The 22,640-nt window shown below is 35.3% G+C and overlaps 2 protein-coding genes across 2 annotated transcripts; both read left to right on the forward strand.

Annotated features, from left to right (window-relative positions):
- Window positions 1–959: 959 nt before the first annotated feature.
- On the forward strand, window positions 960–6,729 carry LOC108455676 (uncharacterized). Its single transcript, XM_053019070.1, has 6 exons — window positions 960–1,701; window positions 1,783–2,277; window positions 2,380–4,471; window positions 4,653–4,729; window positions 5,692–5,863; window positions 6,483–6,729. Exons 1-4 carry the CDS (start codon window positions 960–962, stop codon window positions 4,657–4,659), a joined length of 3,336 nt encoding a protein of 1,111 aa, XP_052875030.1. The 3' UTR covers window positions 4,660–4,729; window positions 5,692–5,863; window positions 6,483–6,729.
- Window positions 6,730–8,958: 2,229 nt separating this feature from the next.
- On the forward strand, window positions 8,959–21,928 carry LOC108457231 (uncharacterized). Its single transcript, XM_017756179.2, has 8 exons — window positions 8,959–9,340; window positions 9,820–9,928; window positions 11,603–11,718; window positions 16,249–16,368; window positions 16,508–16,597; window positions 16,954–17,102; window positions 21,219–21,471; window positions 21,585–21,928. The coding sequence occupies exons 1-8, from the start codon at window positions 9,119–9,121 to the stop codon at window positions 21,735–21,737; spliced, it is 1,212 nt and encodes a 403-aa protein (XP_017611668.1). The 5' UTR covers window positions 8,959–9,118; the 3' UTR covers window positions 21,738–21,928.
- The last annotated feature ends 712 nt before the right edge of the window (window positions 21,929–22,640 follow it).

Consider the following 22,640-nt stretch of genomic DNA (forward strand, 5'->3'; position numbering starts at 1 on the left):
CACCTTATCCTAATCAATATAAAATAGATGGAGTTTAATAAGGTTTAAAAACCTTATTCTAAAATAAAATAAAAGAAGTCTAGTTCTATATGGATTTTACTTTTATTTTATTTTCCATCGTATTTTATTTAAATAAGAATTTGGGTCACTTAATTCTAACAGTGCCAATAGTAGGCATGGCAGGTCTTGGCAAAACTACTTTAGCACAGCTGGTGTACAATGATTTGAATGTGGAAACGCATTTCGATGTCAAATTCTGGGTGTGTGTTTCTAATCATTTTGATGTCAAAACCATTTTAAAGGAGATGTTAGAACATTTTACCAGAGATATTCCTCAAAATATGAATGCATTGATAAAGATACTCAGGAAGAAGATTGGACAGGCCAAACGAGGTAAGGAGCAGATCAAGTATCTTCTTGTGCTTGATGATGTATGGAGTGTTGAAAAATGGGACGAACTGAAGAATCATCTGATGGGAATCAGTAAAAATGGTGGGAATGGAGTTATTGTGACAACACGCATTCAAGATGTAGCATCAAAAGTGCAAACACTTCCAAATCAAAGGCATCAACCAGGAAGACTAGAAGATGAAGAATGCTGGTCCATAATTAAAGAACGAGCATGGTCCATAATTAAAGAACGAGCATTGATGGCCTCTTCAATGTCTCACGAATTAGAGTTAATTGGAAAGGAAATTGCTAAGCAGTGTCGAGGTGTGCCATTGGTAGCTAACGTTATTGGAGGGACAATGGGCAACATTGAAATGAATCCCCGCGCATGGTTGGAAATTCAAAAAAGTGGTGTATGGGGTTCACCGGAAAGTGTGCTAGAAGTGGAAAGTGTGTTAAAACTAAGCTTCGATCGCTTGTCTTCTCCATCTTTGAAGAAATGCTTTGCGTACTGTGCCATGTTTCCTAAAGATTAATGCTTTGGAAAAGAGGAATTGATCCAACTGTGGATGGCTGAAGGATTTCTTGGCAGCTCTATGGCAATGGTGGATATTGGTGACAAATACTTGAATGAATTGTTATCAAACTCATTGTTTCAAGATGTCCAGAAGAACACCTGCGGGAATATTCTTACATTCAAAATGCACGACTCGGTGCATGATTTATCTTTGTCCGTGTCAAAGTTTGATACTTTGTTGTTTCGAGAAAATTCCAGTCTCACCCTTAATGAGTGTTCTCATATCCGTCATCTCAATGTTGGATGTGATGGGGAACCATTACCAGAAATTTTAACTGCGGTTGCTCCAAAAGTATACTCGTTGTTTTCAGAGATTGATGTGTCCAAGAAACTATCAAAAAGCTTCACAAGATTAAGAGTCCTAAAGTTTGTTTGTGCTACTAATATTTGTGAGTTGCCAGATTCCCTTGGAGAATTGAAGCACTTGAGGTATTTGGGCATCTCATGGACTTCTATCAAAACACTGCCTAAGTCCACAACCAAACTTTACAATCTGCAAACATTGAGGCTTTTAGGTTTACTGAGACTCACCTTTCCGTATGGATTGGAAAATCTGATAAGCTTGAAGCACTTGTATTTTGATAGAAAAGAACTTCAGCCAGTTAATATTGGAAACCTAACTTGTCTTCAAACATTACCCATATTTTTTGTGGGTTCAGAAAGGGGACGTTCGATTAAGGAGTTAGGATCCCTAAAGGAACTGCGTGGAGAACTGAAGATATGCCATCTTGGGGGTGTTAGAGACAAACAAGAGGCTAATGGAGCAATTCTACACCTTAAAAAAAAATTATGCTAGTTGATATTTGATTTTGAAGGGAGTGATAGTGGGAGTAGTGGTTATAACAGTGAGGAAGTGATGGAAGGTCTCCAACCCCACACAAATTTGCAAAGCTTAACTGTTAGCAATTATCAAGGTGAAAGCTTTCCCTCATGGATGTTAAGACCTGTTGGTGATTCTAATACTGGTTTGTTTTTGCTTAACAATTTGATGGAGCTAAATTTTTTCGATTGCATCAACTGTGAAAGTCTTCCACCTCTGGGCCAATTGCATAATCTTCAGTTTCTTGAGTTGAGAAATCTGAAGAAAGTGAAACGCATGGGTAATGAATTTTATTGCAACGAAGGTATTGATGGTATGAATAAGGTGATCAAGGTGTTTCCTGCATTAAAAAAATTAACCTTAGAGAAGATGGGAAGTCTAGAAGAATGGACAGCAATGGCGGCCACAAAGACGTTCATGTTTCCTTGCTTGGAGGAGCTGGATATTTGTGATTGTCCCTTCTTGAAAAGTGTTCCACTAACGGGGCAATGTTCCTCTCTTAAAAAGCTTCGCGTTTCCAGGTGTAAAACATTAAGCAAGATCAGAGACGGGCTGTCAACCTCCATTTATCTCAAGGAATTAGATTGAAAAGATTGTCCTAATTTAAGTTGGATTCCGGATTTGGAAGGATTTTCCTCTCTTCAAAATCTGTCAATTGATAGCTGCAAGGAATTGGAAGTTCTTCCTATAACCGGAGGTTGTTCATCTCTTGAAAAGCTTAGGATTTTGGGTTGTGAAAAATTAAGCAAGATCGGAGACGGATTATTTAGCTCCACTTGTCTCAAAGAATTATATCTATGTCATTGTTCTAATTTAAGTTCGATTCCAGATTTGGAAGGATGTTTCTCTCTTAAAATTCTGTCAATTAATAGCTGCAACAAATTGGAAGTTCTTCCGGTAACAGGAAGATGTTCATCTCTTGAAAAGCTTAGCATTTCCGGTTGCGAAAAATTAAGCAAGATCGGAGACGGATTATTTACCTCCTCTCTTCAAAATCTGTCAATTGATAGTTGCAACGAATTAGAAGTTCTTTCATTACCCGGAAGGTGTTCATCTCTTGAAAAGTTTAGCATTTTTGGTTGCGAAAAATTAAGCAAGATTGGAGACGGATTATCTGCCTGCGCTTGTCTCAATGAATTAGGTCTATATAATTGTCCTAATTTAAGTTCGATTCCAAATTTGGAAGGATTTTCCTCTCTTCAGAGCCTGTCAATTAATAGGTGCAATGAATTGGAAGTTCTTCCAATAACTGGAAGATGTTCATCTATTGAAAAGCTTAGAATTTCCAGTTGCAAAAATATAAGCAAGATCGGAGACGGATTATCTACCTCCACTTGTCTCAAAGAATTATATCTATATCTTTGTTCTAATTTAAGTTTGATTCCAGATTTGGAAGGATTTTCCTCTCTTCAAAATCTATCAATTGATAGCTGCAACGAATTGGAAGTTCTTCCCATAACAGGAAGATGTTCATCTCTTGAAAAGCTTAGAATTTCCAGTTGCAAAAATATGACCAAGATCGGAGACGGATTATCTACCTCCACTTATCTTAAAGAATTAGATCTATATCTTTGTTCTAATTTAAGTTTGATTCCAGATTTGGAAGGATTTTCCTCTCTTCAAAATCTATCAATTGATAGCTGCAACGAATTGGAAGTTCTTCCCATAACAGGAAGATGTTCATCTCTTGAAAAGCTTAGAATTTCCAGTTGCAAAAATATGACCAAGATCGGAGACGGATTATCTACCTCCACTTATCTTAAAGAATTAGATCTATATCTTTGTTCTAATTTAAGTTGGATTCCAGATTTGGAAGGATTTTCCTCTCTTCAAAATCTGTCAATTGATAGCTGCAAGGAATTGGCGAGTTTTCCACTAAAAGCACCACTGTCATCCCTTAAAAAATTAAGGATACATGATTGCCCTAATTTGAAGCCCATTCCAAGTTTAGATGGACTCTCTTCTCTCACAGAATTAGAAGTTAACAAAGTAGGCGAAGGATGGAGTTGTCTGCTACCAAATATGTTGCGATCCAATACTTCCCTTTGCAGTCTAACAATATTAAATTTGCCTGATCTGATACGGATTCCAGATGACAGCCTTGGTAGGCTTAATTGCTTGGGAAAATTAGCCATTGGTGGTTTCTCAGAAGAGCTGCAAGAATTCCCATGTCTCAGTTCCTTTCAATATCTCAGTGCCTCTCTTCGAGTTCTAGAGTTGACTGGTTGGGAAAAGCTTAAGAGTCTTCCTCCGCAACTTCAATTCCTCTCTGCCCTTGAAGAATTGACGATATTAGAGTTTCAAGGAATAGAAGCCTTTCCAGAGTGGTTGGGAAATCTCTCTTCTTTAAGGCATCTATATTTAAGTGGTTTTGGAAAGCTAAAGAGTCTTCCTCACCAACTCCAACTCCCCACTGCCCTTGAAGATTTGACTATGTGGGGGTTTCATGAAATAGAAGCCTTGCCAGACTCGTTCAGAAATCTCTCTTCTCTAAGGTGTCTGCGTATCTGGTCATGCAATAAGCTCATGTACCTGCCTTCTGTAGATGCTATGGGGAGCCTCTCCAAATTAGAAACAATTGACATTTTTATGTGTCCTCAATTAGAGACAAGATGTGAGAGGGAGAGCGGCCCTGAATGGTCCAAGATTTCCCACATTCCACATATATGTATTAATTATAGGATGTAAGTTCAGTTACTTGAGCCACAACACTGCATCTTTTGGCTATTGATATAAAATATACTAATCGTCTCTTGATACTTTTTATAGTTAGACCCTTTGTTCTTCTCATCCTAAGCTACTTGATTTAGTCTCATATAAAGCCTTCTTTTAAAACTTTTTGGTTTTTGTGGCATAATGTTGCAGGATTTAGTTTGGGCATGGATTCTTTTGAGACTATCAGTATGAGAACAAAATTATGAATTGAATCTGTGGACGCAAAAGTAAGTTGTGCTTCTAATTTCCTTTCCATGAAAATTATGATCTTATGCCTTTAGATTTTGCCTTGATAAAAAATTCCATGGATATCATAAGTCCCTTTGCTCATATCTCATATTTTTAACTTAAATTTTTATAAGGGCTTCATGGATATCATATTTTTCTTCTTGTCTTTCCTACAAAAATATCTCATTGCTGCCCTCTCTTACAAAGTTCTCGAATTATATTGTATTGTAAGTTATCTATATTCATTTGAAATGAAATTAATTTCACAGATCCGGGTTTTATGTGTAGCCACCCTTGGTGACATATTTAAGGTAAGTGGTGTATGACCATTGAGAATAACTTCAACTAGTTTTATTAGGAAATTTCTTTTCTTTTCAAAATTTTATTCTTTTGTATTTGAGAATCATAGATCATGCAACCAATAAAGACCAGCTTTGAATTGCAATTGTGATTGGTACTTTTGTGATTGACAACAACTTCACCATACTTTGGATTCTAATCAGAATCTTGTATCTTGTTTGCATTGCATTTCTGTCTCCTTGCAAGAACTGGTGTTAAGTTGTGATCAATGAGGAAGTTTCTTGCAAGACTTCGATTTCCTTCTCATGCAATTTATGAAACTTCATTCTATGATATGATTATCTTTGCAATTTACAATCTGGCTTTTATGTTTTTATTTGATAAAGATTTGGTGGATATGGTAAGTCTCTTTCTAAATATAGTCATTTGCAATGTACAACTAAATTGAATCACATAACTCCATAAAACATTCATTTAGTTTGGAACTACAAGTCTCATATATTGCTTTGTTCATCCTTTTTTTTCTGCTATTTTATTGCTTCTAATTTAAGGATGATGAGATTTTCATGTTTTAACCTTTTGTTAAAGCCAGTACTGCTTATGTTCCATGAATTATCCAATATCCACTCATGAAATTTCTGAATTCTCTTTGGATGTGAAGGGAGATGCTGATAGGGCTTGAGTCAAAGTGAGTTGTTCTCCTTTCCAACATTGAAGAGGTATAATATAAAAGACAGAGTGTTGATCGACTTTCGATCGGGGGTTTATCTGATGTCTGTCTGATCTGATTTTTGGACAATGACTAGTAGGCTCAAGGATTTCGATTGTGCAAGGTTGGATTTTTCGTACGGATTTTGTAGCTTCAAGTTTTTCAATTTCAATATTAGTCATATTTGGGTGATATTCTCGACTTTTTTCTTTAGTTTGCTTGAGATTATTTGTTGTTATTCTTGTTGGAGTTGTATGCTTTTTATTGTGGTTTCATAGATTTTGTAGCAAACCTTTTGAGTATAGTGAAGCTTTTGAGTGGACTTTTAAGCCTCCTGGTTTTTCTACCATTTGCTTTAAAGGGGTTTTTTTATGTAAAAAATCACTTGTCTCTTTTAATTAGTTCCTTATGATTATCGTATTTTATTTTGTGTTGATTAGTGATATATTATGCAATTAAATTTGCCATAATTATTAATTGATTTTCTTTAAGAGTGAAATATCGATTATCAATTGATTAGTGTTATGTTGTGCTATTAGATTATTTCAGATAAGTTCCAAATTGCAATTATCTGGAACCTTTAATATATTAAGCTTTGAAGATTATGAATTTTGAGCAATGGCACATTGTGAGGGTGAGGGGCCATTTCGGACCCCATAATTACAAAAAATCATTCAAAGCAATGACAAGGGGGAAAGAAAAGAGATTCCATTGTGTTATTAATTTGCTAGTTTTGATTGCAGTTCATCACATTTGCTTCCATGGAGGTTTATGGTCAGCTGAATCAAGATTTGAAGCTCATTAACACGAATGGGGGAAAACCAATCATGAAATTAAAATTATTATAGCATTTGATTTATTCATGTTAGTGGGATTAGAATTGTACCTCTTTAACTTTGTTTCACTCCATGAAAGATGGGTGCATGGTGACAACACAACTTGAAGAGTTTTATGCCAAACTAATTTTTTTAAATATTTTATTATATTAAATTTAGTAATTTTTTTTTTATAAGTTTTGGGTAATGGTTTAATTGTTCTTGGGTTAGTGATTTAATATAAATATATATAATTATTATTTAACATATATAATTAATATAATATTTTTTATAACATGATATATTCGGTCGAGCTGAGGTCGAGCAAAAAAATTCTTGCCAAAAACCTAATCCATATAGAAAACAAGCCTTAAATTTTACACGAATTCATTTTTAGACCTTGTATTTTATCTAAACTCTCTCATTTTTTAGACGAATCTTTTAACTTAAATTGATAACCCGATCTATGAGTAGGTCTATTAAAAACGAAATATACTTACATACAACATATTCTATAAATTAAGCATACATAAAAAAAATTTAGTTGTCATGTGCCAACTTGAGTTGAGCCTCCTTTAAGCTTGCACACTTGACATGGATTAAACTCCTCATCAGCTGTTAGGGATTAATAAAAAGAAAGCAGCACCACCACCCGCATTCTGCAACAATATTGTAGTCCAATTCTAAAAATCAAACCTTCCCCGGGTTTGAATAAAATGGTTTTTAACTTTTAACTTTTCTATTTTTAATTTTTTTTTAAATTCAGTTGGTAATACAATTTTACAAGGGTTAAATGTTATTAATTTTTAGATTTGAGATTATATTGATAAAATGTGTAAATATTGGAAGGGTAAATATTTTAAAAGGACAATAAAAAGGACCAGGTCAGCTTTCCATTAAATATTTAACATTGGATGACTGAAATTTTAAAGTTTGAAAACATTGGTCATGAAACTAAAAGTTTTTAAAGTTAAGTGACTAAAATAGAACTTAAACAAAAGTTGAATGATCTCCTAATTAGTTTACCCTTAATTTTATAAAATTTTATGATTGTTTATTAATTTCTAATACTTTTTATAAATTTTATTTTTATAATTTTATAAATTTATAAATTTTATAAAATTTTATGATTTTAATTAATTTCTAATAATTTTATATTTTTATATTTTTAGAATGAACCTAGACATATGATTGTCCAGATTCATTGTGTACTTACTTTTAAAAATAACTATTTTTTTGTCGACATGGTGGTTAATGGTCACGTCAACGTTGCCGTTAAATACTAATAGTCAGTTGTTGGAAAATTGAGTTGTGAGAAATAGGTTTTAGGGAAAACCAAAGTTTTAAAAAAGTTCTTCAAAACAAGAATTTAATTGTATTATCTAAAAAATAGTACCTTTTGTTTTGTCTACTATGAACGCTTCAACTAAGCTCATGTCTGTTGAGCGTGAGCTTGCTTCAATCAGAAAAATTCTTCACAAAATTATCAGTGAGGGAAATTTATAATTTCTCTAAACTTTTGGAGCAAATTATAAATAAAAAATATCTATAGAATTTTTTTGAAATAATTTTATGTCTAAAATTTTCTCTTCAGGTGTGTGTAAATAAATGACTTAAGCTCTCATTACATAAAGAGAGTTAGAGAGAGCTCAACTAATATTAGAATTGCTCACATTAATATTAAATTAATAAATTACTATCAAGATAAGTATTAGATTAAATTAATTTAATATCTCACATTAATATTGAAGTAATAAAATATTATCTTTATAAGAGTTAATTTGAAATCAAATTACTCGATAGAGTCCCACTAGGAGTATGATTTTTCCACTGCTCTATCATCGAAAAACTATTGCCGCCGACCATCCCTCGACTGCCAAATCATCGCTGTCGCAGCCGTCATGCCCGGTGGTGTCATTGCTGGTGCAATTTCCCCCTAGCACCTCGAACTTTCGTCGTTTTGCCCAAATAAACCTAGACGGCTCAGTGCCTTCTCACGAGACTGCTGGTGTCGTGGTTGAGGCGGAACTAGCCGTTCGAACGATTGGCCCTATGCCCATCTTCTCCTTTTTCTCAATCGATAGGTGTTTGTCCAAGTCGATCGTTTGTACAACCAACCACACAGGGTGTAGTATCCCCCAACTAGGCATTCACATGATTGGCTCGATGTTGTTAATGAAGTTGGCCAAAACCCCTAGTAGGTTGTTTGAACAACTTGCCGTCATGACCGGGACACTATCAACTAGACGTTCGTAAGTCTGACTAGTGTCTTAATCAGTTCAACTGCTATTAATTCGGTCTGAACCAATGATAACCGATTCGGTCCAGCCATCAGTTAGACTGCCGGTCCTATTTCACAGACCGGGCCAAATTTAACCTGTTTAGATTTCGGTCTCAATTTGTTCTTTTTATTATGGGTGCAATTTTCAAATTCAATTATAAACATTGTCGTTGGAAGCATATTTAAAAGGGGTCTCCGGCTATGCCTTTTCTAGCCCTTTGCTCTTGCTTTTTCTCTACCATCAATTACAACTAGAAGGAGACAGTTTCCATTAAGAACAGCTATGGCGGGTTCCACTAGCGGAACCACTTCTTCCAATCCATCATTGAACCCTTCTGCTCCCAAAATCCTATTAGCCAAGCCATCAGCTGGGCCGGTCCCTGGTAAATTTGGACGCGGAGGTGGTGAAGATGAAACGGCGCCGCATAGGGCCCGTCTCCCTCCCGTTGGCTCCCTCAACCTTCTTTCTGATTCCTGGGAGTTCCACATCGATCGATTTTTGCCTGTAAGTTAAAAGAAAAAGAAAAGAAATTTTCACTTCCTTTTTAACTCTTTATCTTTTGTTGGATGCAAAAACTTCAGATGGAATGGAACTGAAAATATTTCTTTTAAAATTAAATAATTTGCAGTTTTTAGGTCTTCGTTTGATTTCTTTTTTTCTTTTTCTTTTTGGCTATTTGATTTATTATTATTTTTTCTTGAGCTAATGAACGTAAAATTATAATTGATTCAAAATGTATTTCTAACTGTTTTAAATAAAAAAATTAAAATCGTGCATTTTGTTATTTAAAAAATATTAATTTGTGGAAAATATTATTTGCTTTTGTATCAAAGTGCGTCTTTTTGTTTTTTTAGTGAAAAGCATGTAGCAATAGTTCTGACCATAGACCATAGATAGACTAAACTACGGGTTCTTCAAATGAGGTAAAGAATCAGATAGTTTCCTTGGCTAAATTGTTTTGTTTGCTTTTTTGTGTATTGCAGTTTTTGACTGAGAATACTGATTTTAAGGTGGTTGGAATCATCGGTCCACCTGGTGCAGGCAAGTCGACGATAATGAATGAGCTTTATGGTTTTGACGGGGTATCACCTGGTGAGTAACATTTTATAATTTAGTCTCTTGTTTAACTTCTTTACGCAAAATGAAAGTGCTTGATTTTCTTCCTTTGAAAATTACTTAGATTGAGGATACACATGAAATGGTAGTTTTATGATTGGTATATGTTAATCATTATGCTTTGTCTATACTAGTTCTTGAAATTAGTCTTTTCGGTGTCCAATGGCTTATCTACTTTATTGCTTGTTAGTTTCCTGCTAGGAATTCTAGTCATAGTCTAGAATTCTCATTTGATCTTCAAATTTTAGCAGCTTATATCTACATTGGCTTGAGATTCCAAAAGAAAACTGGAAATGAGGTGTAGATTATCAATATATTGAGGTATTTTCTATGTTGTCATTGTATATTATCTTTCAGATTAATTAGCCTTGTTATCAGCTTTATTTTGCTCTTCTAGTAATATCATTCAAAATTAATCATATAAAAAATCCTTAAAACTCGAAATGCCAATTAGTAAGTGAAAATTAGACGAAGACAAACTCAGTTTTGCTAGTTTTCAAATTTGGTGAAATTAAATAATTATAATAGGTTAAAAAAAGTCGAGCATGTGATAATGGAATTTTTACCAAGTCAACATGATATAGTCATATAGTGAAATTTTCAAAGATTTCTAATTTTCACTCTGTTGATGAACTGTTCTGGTTTATAGCCTCTGATACCTTTAAGTTCTAGCCTTCTTTTGACATCATCTTTTTTTTCAATCATACCTTAGTTGAAAACTGAAATCCTACTCTACTTCTATACAATCGTATTTATTTTTTATGCCTAACCTGCAATAAATCTTTAGGAAGACATTTCATTTATTATGATGCACTGGTATGCCACTTATCAAGTTTTACCCTGAACCCATTGCCCATAGCGTAATATGGGGTTGAGAAACGATGGTCAATTTTCTATTAGTTGGTTATACTTATAATGGACTAAGGTCCATTTGGATGGGTGGTGAGGTTGACTCCAATGAGATTGAAAACAATGCTTGCAATAAGATTAGTTATTGGAGTGAGATTAAAAGTAGTAGTTGGATATGTTTGAATAAAAAACAGCTGCAATATTGAGGTGAAAATGAAAAAAGATTACCATTTAACACATTATCCTAAAAGTGTGCTGATAAAATATTGTAATTTTTGTTGAAAGTATTACATATTATTTAGTAATTAGTTTAGCATATAATGATAAAATTTATTTATTAGTTTATTATAAATTTTGTTTATTTATGTTAAATTTAACAGTTATTTTAAATTTTTTAGATAAAAATGAAAATGAGGAAAAAAAATGAAAGGTTAAGTGATAGGGATTTTTTGTCGTGTCACCATAACCTCGAAGGTAAAAAGAAAAAATGGGTGCAGTGAGAAGGATTTTGACTGGACCTGAAATTTCTAGTGAGAAAATGGAGGTGTTGCATGGTGGGGATGATAGGATACAAAAAAAAAATGTCCAAATTGCCCTGAAACAGAGGTGTGGGTACATCCAAATGCATCCCAAGCGTTCTCATCCTCTTCTTAAAAGACTTCGTATATCCAAACTTTGTTTGATAATAGAGGATCAATTTTTGCATTAATTGATACTTGAATGCCTTGTTATTGCTATTGAAGTTCAAATCTATCTGCACATTGGAATACTCAATAGATAACCTTACATGCTAATTTGCAGGGATGTTGCCACCTTTTGCTATACAGTCAGAAGAAACCAGAGCAATGGCAAGGCATTGTACTGTAGGTATTGAACCAAGGATTTCTGCTGAACGGCTTATACTACTTGATACCCAGGTTCCAAGTTTACTACTCTCTTTTGTTTACCATCTTCTTTTTCTTTTTCTATATGAACAAGTTTTAGGAAGAAGAATGATTCTCTCTTATTACTTCTAATCTGAATACAGCCTTTTAAAGAATAGCAGGAAAAATAAAAAAGGAAATAATCTCTAGAAATTAGCCTATCCCTAAAAATTAGTAATTTGATTATGGCTAATAGTACAAGGAAATTCCTAGCACTAATGTAGAAAATCTGCTTAATTTAAGGAATTCCAACACTCCCCCTCAAGCTGGAGTGTAGATGTGAATCAAACCCAGCTTGCCCATAATTTCTTTGAACATTTTTCTTGAAATGCAACCCCTTACCAGGAGTCCCTTTTAAGTATCTCAATATCCTGTAGGCAGCTTCCAAATGTTTCTCCCGTTGATATCTCCCCCTGTCTACTTCTTCTCCATCCTTATCAGTTCCTAATTTAAGGTTGGGTTCCATAGGAGTCTTGTCTATGTTCTTTGGAGTTTCTACAGAGTCAACATTAGAAACAAAGGCATTGTAGGATTTAGACAAGTTTCCATAGGATACAAACCGAGAAATGGGATGTTGAGTGCAGCTCCTAGTGCCCTTTCTTACTGCAATTGGAAGATGGATGGAAGATGAAGGAGGTGAAACTTCTTCCTCAGGACAGTCCTCGGGTAAAGATGGCATAGGCACTGCTGTTTCGGTCTCAGGCAGCTGATGTCTCCGAGAGTATACACGAAGTCCCTGAGTTTTTCCTTATTGTTTTTCAGAATGAGTGGGCTGTTTTTCTTCATTAGTATGATTAATCACCCTTGTTTCTTGTTGCTGAACAGTGGAGATAGGAAAAACAGGTTCCAAAACAGGAATAACAGTGGCTGTAGGATTTTCAGCAGGTTTTGTAGTTGTGGTAGGGCTGACAGGTTCCAAAACAGGAATAACAGTGGCTGTAGGATTTTCAGCAGGTTTTGTAGTGGTGGTAGGGCTGATAGAGTCTTGAGGTATAATGAGAAGATTGCTCAAGGTCTCATCTTCACTAAGTATCTCCCCCTGAAGATGAGAGGCTGAAAAATATGGCTCGTTTTCAAGAAAGTAACATCAAGGACACAAACATCCGTGTAAGGTTGGAGAGTAGCACTTGTACCCTTTTGTGCAGGTGAGTAACCAATAAAGACACAAGTGTGAGCTCTAGGATCAAGTTTAGATCGGTTAGGTTGATGGTTGTGGACAAATGCTTTGCAACCAAATGTTTTGGTTGGGAGATTAGGAACACGAAACAAGGGAAAATTTTTTGAAAAGTATGTAAAGGTGTTTGAAAGTTTAATACCTTTGATGGGAGTCGGTTTATAAGATAACAAGCAGTGAGGACAGCTTCTCCCCATAAATACTTTGGTACACCCATAGTAAACATAAGGGCACGAGCCACGGCTACAAGGTGTCTGTTTTCCCTCGGAAACCCCGCTTTGTTGAGGGTGTCGGGACAAGAACTTTGATGTATGATTCCTTGCTCGTAAAGATAAGGACTTAGGATAGAATTAAAGTACTCTCTCCCATTATCAGTTCTAAGGGTGTGAATATTTGAATTGAACTGAGTTCGAATCATTGAATAAAAATTTTTGAAGACTCTAGAGACTTCGGATTTTTCTTTAAGGAGATAGACCCAACAAACTCTAGTGTGGTCATCAATGAAAGTTATGAACCACCTAGCCCCTGTGATGTTTTTTACTCGACTGGCTCCCCATAGATTGCTGCGAATTAAAGAGAAAGGTTGAGATTGAACATAAGGTTTCAAAGGATAAGGGACACAAGTGTGTTTAGACAGTTGGCAAACTTCACAGTTCAATGAACTAATTTTCTTATTTAGAAATAGTAGAGGAAACAGTTTCTTCAAGTACATGAAATTCGGGTGTCCTAGTCTACGATGCCATAGCATGATAGAATCGTCTTTTGATGTAGATAAGGCCATCCCTTCTTGTGAACTGTTTTTTTCCAAACATATAAGCCATCATTAACTTTAGCAGTGCCAATCATCTTCCCCGATTCCTGTTCCTGAACCACACAACCGAAAGCAGAAAATTCAGCAAGTACTTTTTCATCCTTGGTAAGCTTGCTAATTGAGAGTAAATTACAGGAAAGATTTGGAACATGTAAAACTTTATCAAGGGAAAAATTTTCAGTAAGTCTCACTGTCCCCATTCCAGCCACCGGCGAGTAAGATCCATCAGCTATGCGAATCCGAGAGTGATCATGACAAGGTAAATAGGTGTGAAACAAACTTAGATTACCTGTCATGTGGTCGGATGCACCCGAGTCTAGTATCCAGGAAGTTGTGATAGGTTCGTGTGTAGTATTTAAAGCAGTACCTTGAATAGCTAGTGACCCACTGACTGTAGGAGTCCCGAGTAGTTTATGAAGAGCCTCAAGTTGAGTTTTGGTTAGCCTAACATTCTGAGCATCTTCTTCAGTAGTAGATATCATTGCTGCCTTGTTTTCTTTCTGTTTTTTTTCTTCAGGATAGCCATGGAGTTTGAAGCATTTCTCCTTGGTATGCCCAACCCGATTACAATGGCTACACCATGGCCTTTTTGAACCAGAATCAATTCCATCTTTGAACCTTTGAGATTGAGGGCCTCTTGAAATAGGAGCAGAGTTCTCGGAAGGATGATGACCAGCTACGGTCAATGGTTTTAATTCTCTTGCGTCTCCCAACATAGTAAGACGCCGTTTCTCTTCCTTCCTTACTTCAGCAAATGCTTCTCCTATGGTTGGCAGTGTGGTTCTGGCTAGTATTCGTCCTCGGACCTTATCAAGATCACCATTTAGTCCTGCTAGGAACTCATAGAGACGTTCTTTGTTAAGATGATCCATGAACTTGGTGTGTTCCAAGCCCTCGCCCCAATCAACTTCATAATACATGTCTAACTCCTGCCATAAGATCTTTAGGTTGTTGTAATATTGAGTGACTTCAAGTGTTCCTTGTCGAATATCTTTCAACTTTAATTTGATCTCGAATACTTGGGAAGTATTTCCAAGATCCGAGTAATTCTCCTTGATTGTATCCCACATTTCTTTGGCAGTTTTGAAAAAAAGATACTTTCGGCTTATATGACCTTCCATCGAATTTATAAGCCAAGCCATAACCATTGAGTTGTTAAGCTCCCAAGTTGCATAACCAGAGTCTGTTGATGCTGGTCGAGGAATTTGTCCATTAATGTACCCAATTTTTCCTCGGCCACGAAGAACCATAAGGACAGATTGTGACCATTGCAGGAAATTTTTTCCATCTAATCAATGATTTGTGATTATAAGAGAAGAGTTAAGGTCACCTTGTGGGATTCCTTGACTGTGATTTTGAGTTATTTGTGAGATCTCAGTCTCAGAGAAATTTTCGGTGTCACCCATGGGAATAGGGTTTCTATCAGAGAAAAACAGAAGAGAAGAGAAGAAAGAGCAGGATCAAATGGATTCCTGATGCTCTTGATACCATGAACAAGTTTTAGGAAGAAGAATGATTCTCTCTTATTACTTCTAATCTGAATACAGCCTTTTAAAGAATAGCAGGAAAAATAAAAAAGGAAATAATCTCTAGAAATTAGCCTATCCCTAAAAATTAGTAATTTGATTATGGCTAATAGTACAAGGAAATTCCTAGCACTAATGTAGAAAATCTGCTTAATTTAAGGAATTCCAACACTATAGACTATAATCATCAAATGATATATGTATTTTTCTTTGAAGCATGTTTAGAACTAAACAAGTCCAATTAAGGCTATGCAAAGAGAAATTATGAGCTGCTTTGATGTTATTATAAAGTTCTCTTAATTAGAGAAGATTATAAGAAAGCCTTCCCATCATTATACTCTTAAGGGAATAAAAATGAACCAGAAGAAAATTGAATACCTTTGATGCTTTTTTATTGACTATTGATAGTTTTTTCATATTATGTTTGGGAAGGAACAAGCATTGAAAGATTAATTTTAGGGGCCATTCCCATAATTGGATAGGAAGTTTCCAAGATATACTGTGCTTACTGGGAAGCTTTAAGGATATTAAAATACCTCTGTCCTAAATAGGCATGAATGAGACTCGTTACAAGTTAGGAATAAGCTACACACAGTCTTCTGTGTTCTGAGAATTTTCTTCCCTATCACCATTTCTCAATTTTGTCACCTTGTCAAATGAGGCCTAGAGTTTAATTTGAAACATTCAAGTTGCCCTTGTTTATACTTTATCTGTGTGCTTTCCTGAAAAAGAAATGCCATGCATGAGTGCATGTATATACCCATGTGCATATTGTGATTGGATTGTTATGCCCTTTAGGTTTGATACCATTACTTTAACATTTGTCTTTCTGCTTACATATCATTCTACTTGTTGCATAGTCGATTGCCTTGAATATGTGCACTCTCTAAATTCTTCTACCTCGTCTTGCATCCATGTTTTTGGTTTTTCATACTGAGATTATTAGCAGGGGTAGGGCTTTTTAGTTCTGGTTTGTGACATCATGGCCATCACTGTACATTCTTGACTTGCAGTCTGTTTTCAGTCCTTCGGTTTTATCTGAGATTATGAGACCTGATGGCTCATCCACGGTTTCAGTACTAAGTGGTGAGTCACTGTCTGCTGAGTTGGCTCATGAAATTATGAATATCCAGGTAATTGAGTTGCTAGCATTTTGCTTTTGTTTTTATATATTAGTGCTCTATATTTAATTTACTCAATATTTTCCTTCTTGAAGTAAGATGTTTGATAATATGTCTCTCTTTTTTGGGATGCCGCAAGAAATCTTTTTAGCTTGGTGTTCTTCTAGCATCTATTTGTCACATTTTGCTGGTGGTGTCTGAGGGAGTCCATGATAACAGCATGTGGCACATGATGTTGACGGTAATATTCTTTACCACTTTCCATGTACATAATATGCTGCTAGTCTGTTACATTGGTTATTCATATCAAATAATTTATTTATGTACTTCAGATTTGTAGTTGTAAGCTGATAGTGATCATTATCTGAAGCAAGAAATCCTCTAATGCTGCTGCTCTTATATTTATTTTGGGTAGATAGATGATGATTTAGATCCTTCAGTGAGTAAAATGAGTTTTGTTGGTATTTGGCCATATGAACGAAATGTCTTGGTTATGACCAAAAATTTTTAAAAAGATGTTGATTATGTTTCTTCAATTCTTTTAAACTCTTGCAACAAATTCTTGTTTACACTATTAATTAAAATCTCTCTCTATAGGTTGACTTATTGAAACACGGTATTCCTGATCCATCTTGCATAACCCCGCTCCATTCACAGAGCTCTACACTGGGTCTTCACAAAGAGGGCAAAGATAAAGTTCATGAGGTTGAGGAGTATATTGGTACCCCTGTTTTTGTGCACACAAAGTGAGTTATATTTTCCCCCATGATACTATTAGAATCATGTTGCAAATTTAATAAATAAAAAATAATACACCTTATTTATATTTCATCTCTAGCAACCACAGCACAACTATGTTGCGATACCATGTCTCATAAGTTTTAAGCTCACTTGATTGCTATCCTGTATGACACTTGGATGTATGCTTCCAGACAACTTAGAAAAACAATCTATTACTGCTAATTCTTTAAATAACAAAATGCCTTCAAAAAGAGCTTTATATGGAACAGAACCTTGACTCACATCCAACATGTATAAGCCATCATGCACTCTATTACTGCTAATTCATTTCCCTATTTGTAGGTTTTGAAAAACAAAATAATCAAGAAAACTCCATTTTACAATTTAAGTCTTCGGTGATAGTACTCACAGATGAGAGGTTGATAGGAAACTTAGGGACATGAAGTACAAAAGATAGTGTGATATTGGGAGCATAGTAACATAACCTGTTCCGAATACAGAGGTAAAAGAGCCATCAGTTATTTGGACACTATCTTTTGTTTGACATGGAAAATAATTTAAGTTGATCTTTAAAAGATCCTGAATAATTCATGATTCAATATTAATGTGGGCGTTAAAGGCACTACCTAAATTCATCAATCTGGGATAAAAAAATGCCTGAGATGTAGAATTTCATTAGAAGAAAAAACCTCAGAGGAAGTTGTCTCCTTAGAGTTTGTGGTTTTCGATAAATTTGCCTGGGGTCTTGTTGACTTAATGCATTTCTCTTGGCAACCTCTAGTGGGTCAACCATACAACTTCCAATAGGTTTCCTTGGTATGTTGTGGTTTTCCATGATAGTCACAATGCATGTACTTTTTTAAGGATTATCATCTTTTTGTTACTCTTACGAGCCACTTGCAATCAACTCAACTTTCTCAACTGGAGCTGTACAGAACATAGCACCTCTTTTACTTTCTTCTTGCTGTACATAGGATATGCTTACTTAAAAGAAGGAAACAGAGTTTTCGTAGGATTTAAACCTTGATCTAATCATAGCCCTGCCAGAAAATTATAATCTCATTCTTTTTCTACCGGCTTCCAAAACTTTAATGCATCTCCGGTACAATCTGCTTGGAAGTCTTAATAATAATCTTGCTCCTGTCCTAAGTTGCTCAGTTCAGAAAAATACTGAGAAATTGTCTTCTTACCTTGTTTAGTAATGTGAACCTTATTTCGAATTTAAAAAATCTGAGCGATGTTCCTAACATGCCAGTAGGTGAGAGAAGTTGAATTCCATATTTTTGCTGTAGTGTTGAATAACAGGTATGTTCTGTAAATCTAGGGTTGCATAGAATTGATGAGCCATGCCATAACGAGAGGTTTTCGAGTCCCATTGGTTGAATGTGGGATTATTTGGCACTGGTGATACAATCCTCTAGCTTTGATGAACAATAAGCAAAATTGAGCCCATGTAAGATAGTTGTTCCCAGCAAGCTTTACGGGAAGGGTTGTTGGAGCTAGTAGCAACAAGTATTTTATCCTCTACCATTTTATGAATGCAAGAGGAAGAGAAAAAGAGAAAAACAGACAAAAGGGAAAATCTTATATAGATAAAAATTGTGGTTGGTGATAGCCAAAAAGGTCCCAGAACAGTATCTTACATTACCCAACCAGCAACTCAATAGTAAGATTTCTAACCAACCCCAAATGATGTCATGGGCAGAGGAGGTGGCCTTAAAATATGCATCGAGATCAATGACGATGAAAAGAAGGAATTACGACAGAATGGAGGTTACAAACTGGTGATGAGGAAAGTACCCAGAAATTGACAGAGCGCGTGAGGCTCAAGTCCAGGTCAATTGGTCACCGGATCAAAGGTTTCATGGGTGATGGGATTTAGACTCCTTTGGTGGGGGTGATGAGAAAAAAATGGTAGGCCTAAGGGGTAAGTACCAAAAACTTTAAGGGTAAACTACATAAATGGTCACCTGACTGTTAGAAACTTTCTTGTTAGGTCACCCGACTTACATGTTTATTCTTTTAAGTCCAAAACCGTTAAATACTTAACAGTTGGCTGATGTGGCTGTTAAATTAATGACTTATTTTTTTAACATTTATTTTTAATGCACATCATTTCCTTGTCATATAATAATTTAAAGGAAACTATTAACCCAAATCACCCCACCCCATCCCTCTCCCCTCCCGGCTCCTTCCCCTACCACTGCTCTCCCCTCCCTCTCCCCCACCGTCCCCTTCCCCCATTGTGCCACCATTCATAATCATTGAAAGCCTTGATTTCACACTGTTGGCCAATACCCTATGCTTTACTCTTTTAAACCTTCCATTTGTCCTCGCTTGCAACACCACCAATCCACCAATAAAATGACAAGTTAACAACTACATATTACAAGCACTTAACTGTATTTAAATTGATAAATATAATCTGAGTGGCTGCTAATATAGCTTGAATCACACACTCAACAAGTTCTTCTCCATTAAGCAGTCAACAATATCCTTTAAGCTCACCTCCAATGGAGTAAAGTTAATGCCTAGACTTTTCACTCTCTCCTGGGACACCTTAAATGCTATAAATACTGGCAGGGATTCCTTCTCATCTGAGCATCTGCCATCACCAAAACTTTCAACTAGTTACTCACACACACACTGATTACAAATTGTGTTTCAAGTTAATAAAACTTGCAAAACCACCTCTTAAATGGTAGAACATTCAAGAACTGCAACTACTGCATGATTATTACTAGAGGAATAAGCATATTGAAGGGTTGCAAGTTGTGCAGTGTAGTATGCATAGGTGATATATAAATGAAAAATGTTGATTCTGCTAACAATTATTCATATCCCAGAGGCTTTTACCTTTGGGGAAGAATCAGATGAGGGTTAAGCTCCTGTAATATCTTCACTAGCTCAGAAGGGTACACAGATTTCCCGGCTATGCAGTACCTTTGGGGAGGGGACGGTGGGGGAGAGGGAAAGGGAGGGGAGAGCAGTGGTGGGAGGAGGGATCCGAGAGGGGGTAGGGGAGAGGGACAGGTGCGGTTTGGTGCTCTGGGTTAATAATTTTTTTTAATTATTATATGACATGGAAATGATGTGTATTAAAAATAAATGTTAAAAAAACAAGTTATTAACTTAACAGCCTCATCTACCAATTGTTAAGTATTTAACGGTTTTGGACTTAAAAAAAAATAAAAAGATAAGTTGGGTGATCATTTTGTAACTTTTTAAAGCCGGGTGACCTAACAAGAAAGTTTATAATAGTTGGGTGACCATTTATGTAGTTTAACCAAAATTTAACTCTTAAGGTTTTGGGATATCTACAATTTTGAGAAATTCATCTCAAGCCGGGAATTGTCTCTGTACTGTGTTAAATCAGAGAAACGGTATATGCAAAGAAAAAAAGAAGGAAGAGAATGAAATTAGTAATGACTAAATCCCTAAACATTTACTCAAAAAAACACCCCCTAAACATAATCTAATTGAATCAGTTAAATCCCTAGTAATCAGCAATCTGTAGAAATCAGCTATACTCCCCATCAATGATACTCTTAGCTGTTAATTAGTGAACGTTTACCTTTCTCCTATTCATTTCTTTGTTTGGAGGTGCTTAGGATTGCAGTTGATTTCTAGTTAGCAGCTTCTTTTATGTCTATAACCAATTTGTTCTTTAGGAAGGAGTCGGTTTTCGTGAAATAATGAAAATTTTTTTATCTGTAGATGTTCTCTTAGAACTATTTGATTGTTGATATATCGGGGTAACTAATTGTTATTCTTCGTTCTCTTTTTTAAATATTTTGTCAGTTTTCTGGTTTCTTATCTCCTTGGTCTAGGGGGTTGTCTGGTTGAGAGAGCTTACTTGGTCCTGGTTGATCACATTTGTTTCCCTTTTCGCCCGATACTTATGCAAAATTTGACATATTAACTGGATGATTTAAAAGTTAGGGATTGCATTATTTACTTCCGATATTAAATAGATCTCGAGTTTGGTACATGATGTAAGGCTACAAGAACTTTCTAGTCTTCTCATATTTCATCAGTATGTGCTAGATAAGCACATTTTCTTGTTGATTGTTAAAGATCCACAATAGTAACATATGTACTTGTGGTCTTAATGTGTATAGGCTACAAGATCAAGACCTTTCTCCTCCTAATATTGTGCAAACGAAGAAGGCGCTTTTACAATATTTCAGTTCCTCTTCATTTATGAGACGGAAATGTGCAAATAAACCCTCTGATCGACCAGCTATGACTCAGATTAATGCTAAAGATACAGAGTTGCTTGATTTACTTATGATCCCTTATAAGAACAAAGACGACTCTCCTGAAGCTCAGTGTGAAAGTTATGTCTCCTCACTATGGAAATTACGCGATCAGGTCTCTTTCTATCCACCTTTTTCCCCCTGCAGCTATTCTCCCTGGCCCTGCTTCTTTTTTAAAAAAAAAAAAAATTATTATTATATCAGAACAATAAGTAGTGTTCTTCGCAGGTTTTGTCAATGAACTGCCCTTCGTTTACACGGAATGTTTCTGAACGTGACTGGTTAAAAAGTTCTGCCAAGATATGGGAATTGGTGAAGAGCTCACCTATTATTGCCGAGTATAGCAGAACATTACTAAGTTCTGGTATGTTTAGGAGATAATCGTTGTCACCATCTGTATTTGGTCTGTTTTAGATGCTATTTTCGACAATATTTCACCATTGTCATGTCAAGCTTTCAAATACCATATTGCAGTTAGGGTTGCTGAAATATTTGATTCAGTGGGATATCAACATTATTGGCATCTGGTATTCCTGGTTGGAAGAATAAAGCATGAGCGTTGTAGTTGAAAACATCAATGGTGGATTAGGATTAATTTCTGGTTTCCCTAACCTCACAAATAATGCTTTTGCTATTAATTTTAAAATTCGAAAAGTGCAAAGATTAAATTTGATCAAATTAAATGCTAAATGCTAAATGCTCAACTTTTGCAAAATTTATCCAATTAGTAATAATAAACTATACACAGATTATTATTTGGTCAATAAAACAGCAAAATTTCTCCTGAGAGTTTTGCCTCTTTAATTTTTGGTAACTTAATTGTGTGAAAAGGTCATGACTTACAAAGAGAAATGGTTGTACCTCGGCAAACAGAGGAAATTTAAAGAGACCAGAAACAGGGAGAAACATGGTACTAATAACTACTCTACTCAGGCACCCTACCTCCCACTAGCTTTTTCCTCAAATGGCAATATAGTTTTGAAGTTTGACAACTAAACTAAGGCTTCTCCTAATTCCTGTATATGCTTCTAGATTGGTAGAGAGTGAAAATATTTTATTATAAAGTTTATACTAAAATTGATATATATATATATATATATAAATAAATTTGTAACAATTTGTTTTTCAATGATTTGAACCCCATTTTTGATATTTGAGTAATAATATTTACGAGGTTAGTATTAATTTTAATTTAAGTTTGGTCCTTTAATTTTGTTAAATGGATAAGTAATTATGGTATAGTTTAATATTGTCGAAAATAGCATTTAAAACAGACAAAGAGTA

The sequence above is a fragment of the Gossypium arboreum genome, chromosome 9 (genome assembly GCF_025698485.1).
Source record: "Gossypium arboreum isolate Shixiya-1 chromosome 9, ASM2569848v2, whole genome shotgun sequence".
Classification (NCBI taxonomy): domain Eukaryota; kingdom Viridiplantae; phylum Streptophyta; class Magnoliopsida; order Malvales; family Malvaceae; genus Gossypium; species Gossypium arboreum.

Bases quoted from the DNA above. Each gene is read 5' to 3' on its own strand.
- LOC108455676 (XM_053019070.1), top strand. From the start codon at position 960: ATGGCTGAAGGATTTCTTGGCAGCTCTATGGCAATGGTGGATATTGGT. The intron at 1,702-1,782 runs GTGTTAGAGACA...TTGATTTTGAAG, and splicing joins GAAGATATGCCATCTTGGGG to GGAGTGATAGTGGGAGTAGT. The intron at 2,278-2,379 runs GTTCCTCTCTTA...TAGATTGAAAAG, and splicing joins TGTTCCACTAACGGGGCAAT to ATTGTCCTAATTTAAGTTGG.
- LOC108457231 (XM_017756179.2), top strand. From the start codon at position 9,119: ATGGCGGGTTCCACTAGCGGAACCACTTCTTCCAATCCATCATTGAAC. The intron at 9,341-9,819 runs GTAAGTTAAAAG...TGTGTATTGCAG, and splicing joins ACATCGATCGATTTTTGCCT to TTTTTGACTGAGAATACTGA. The intron at 16,598-16,953 runs GTAATATTCTTT...CTCTCTCTATAG, and splicing joins TGTGGCACATGATGTTGACG to GTTGACTTATTGAAACACGG.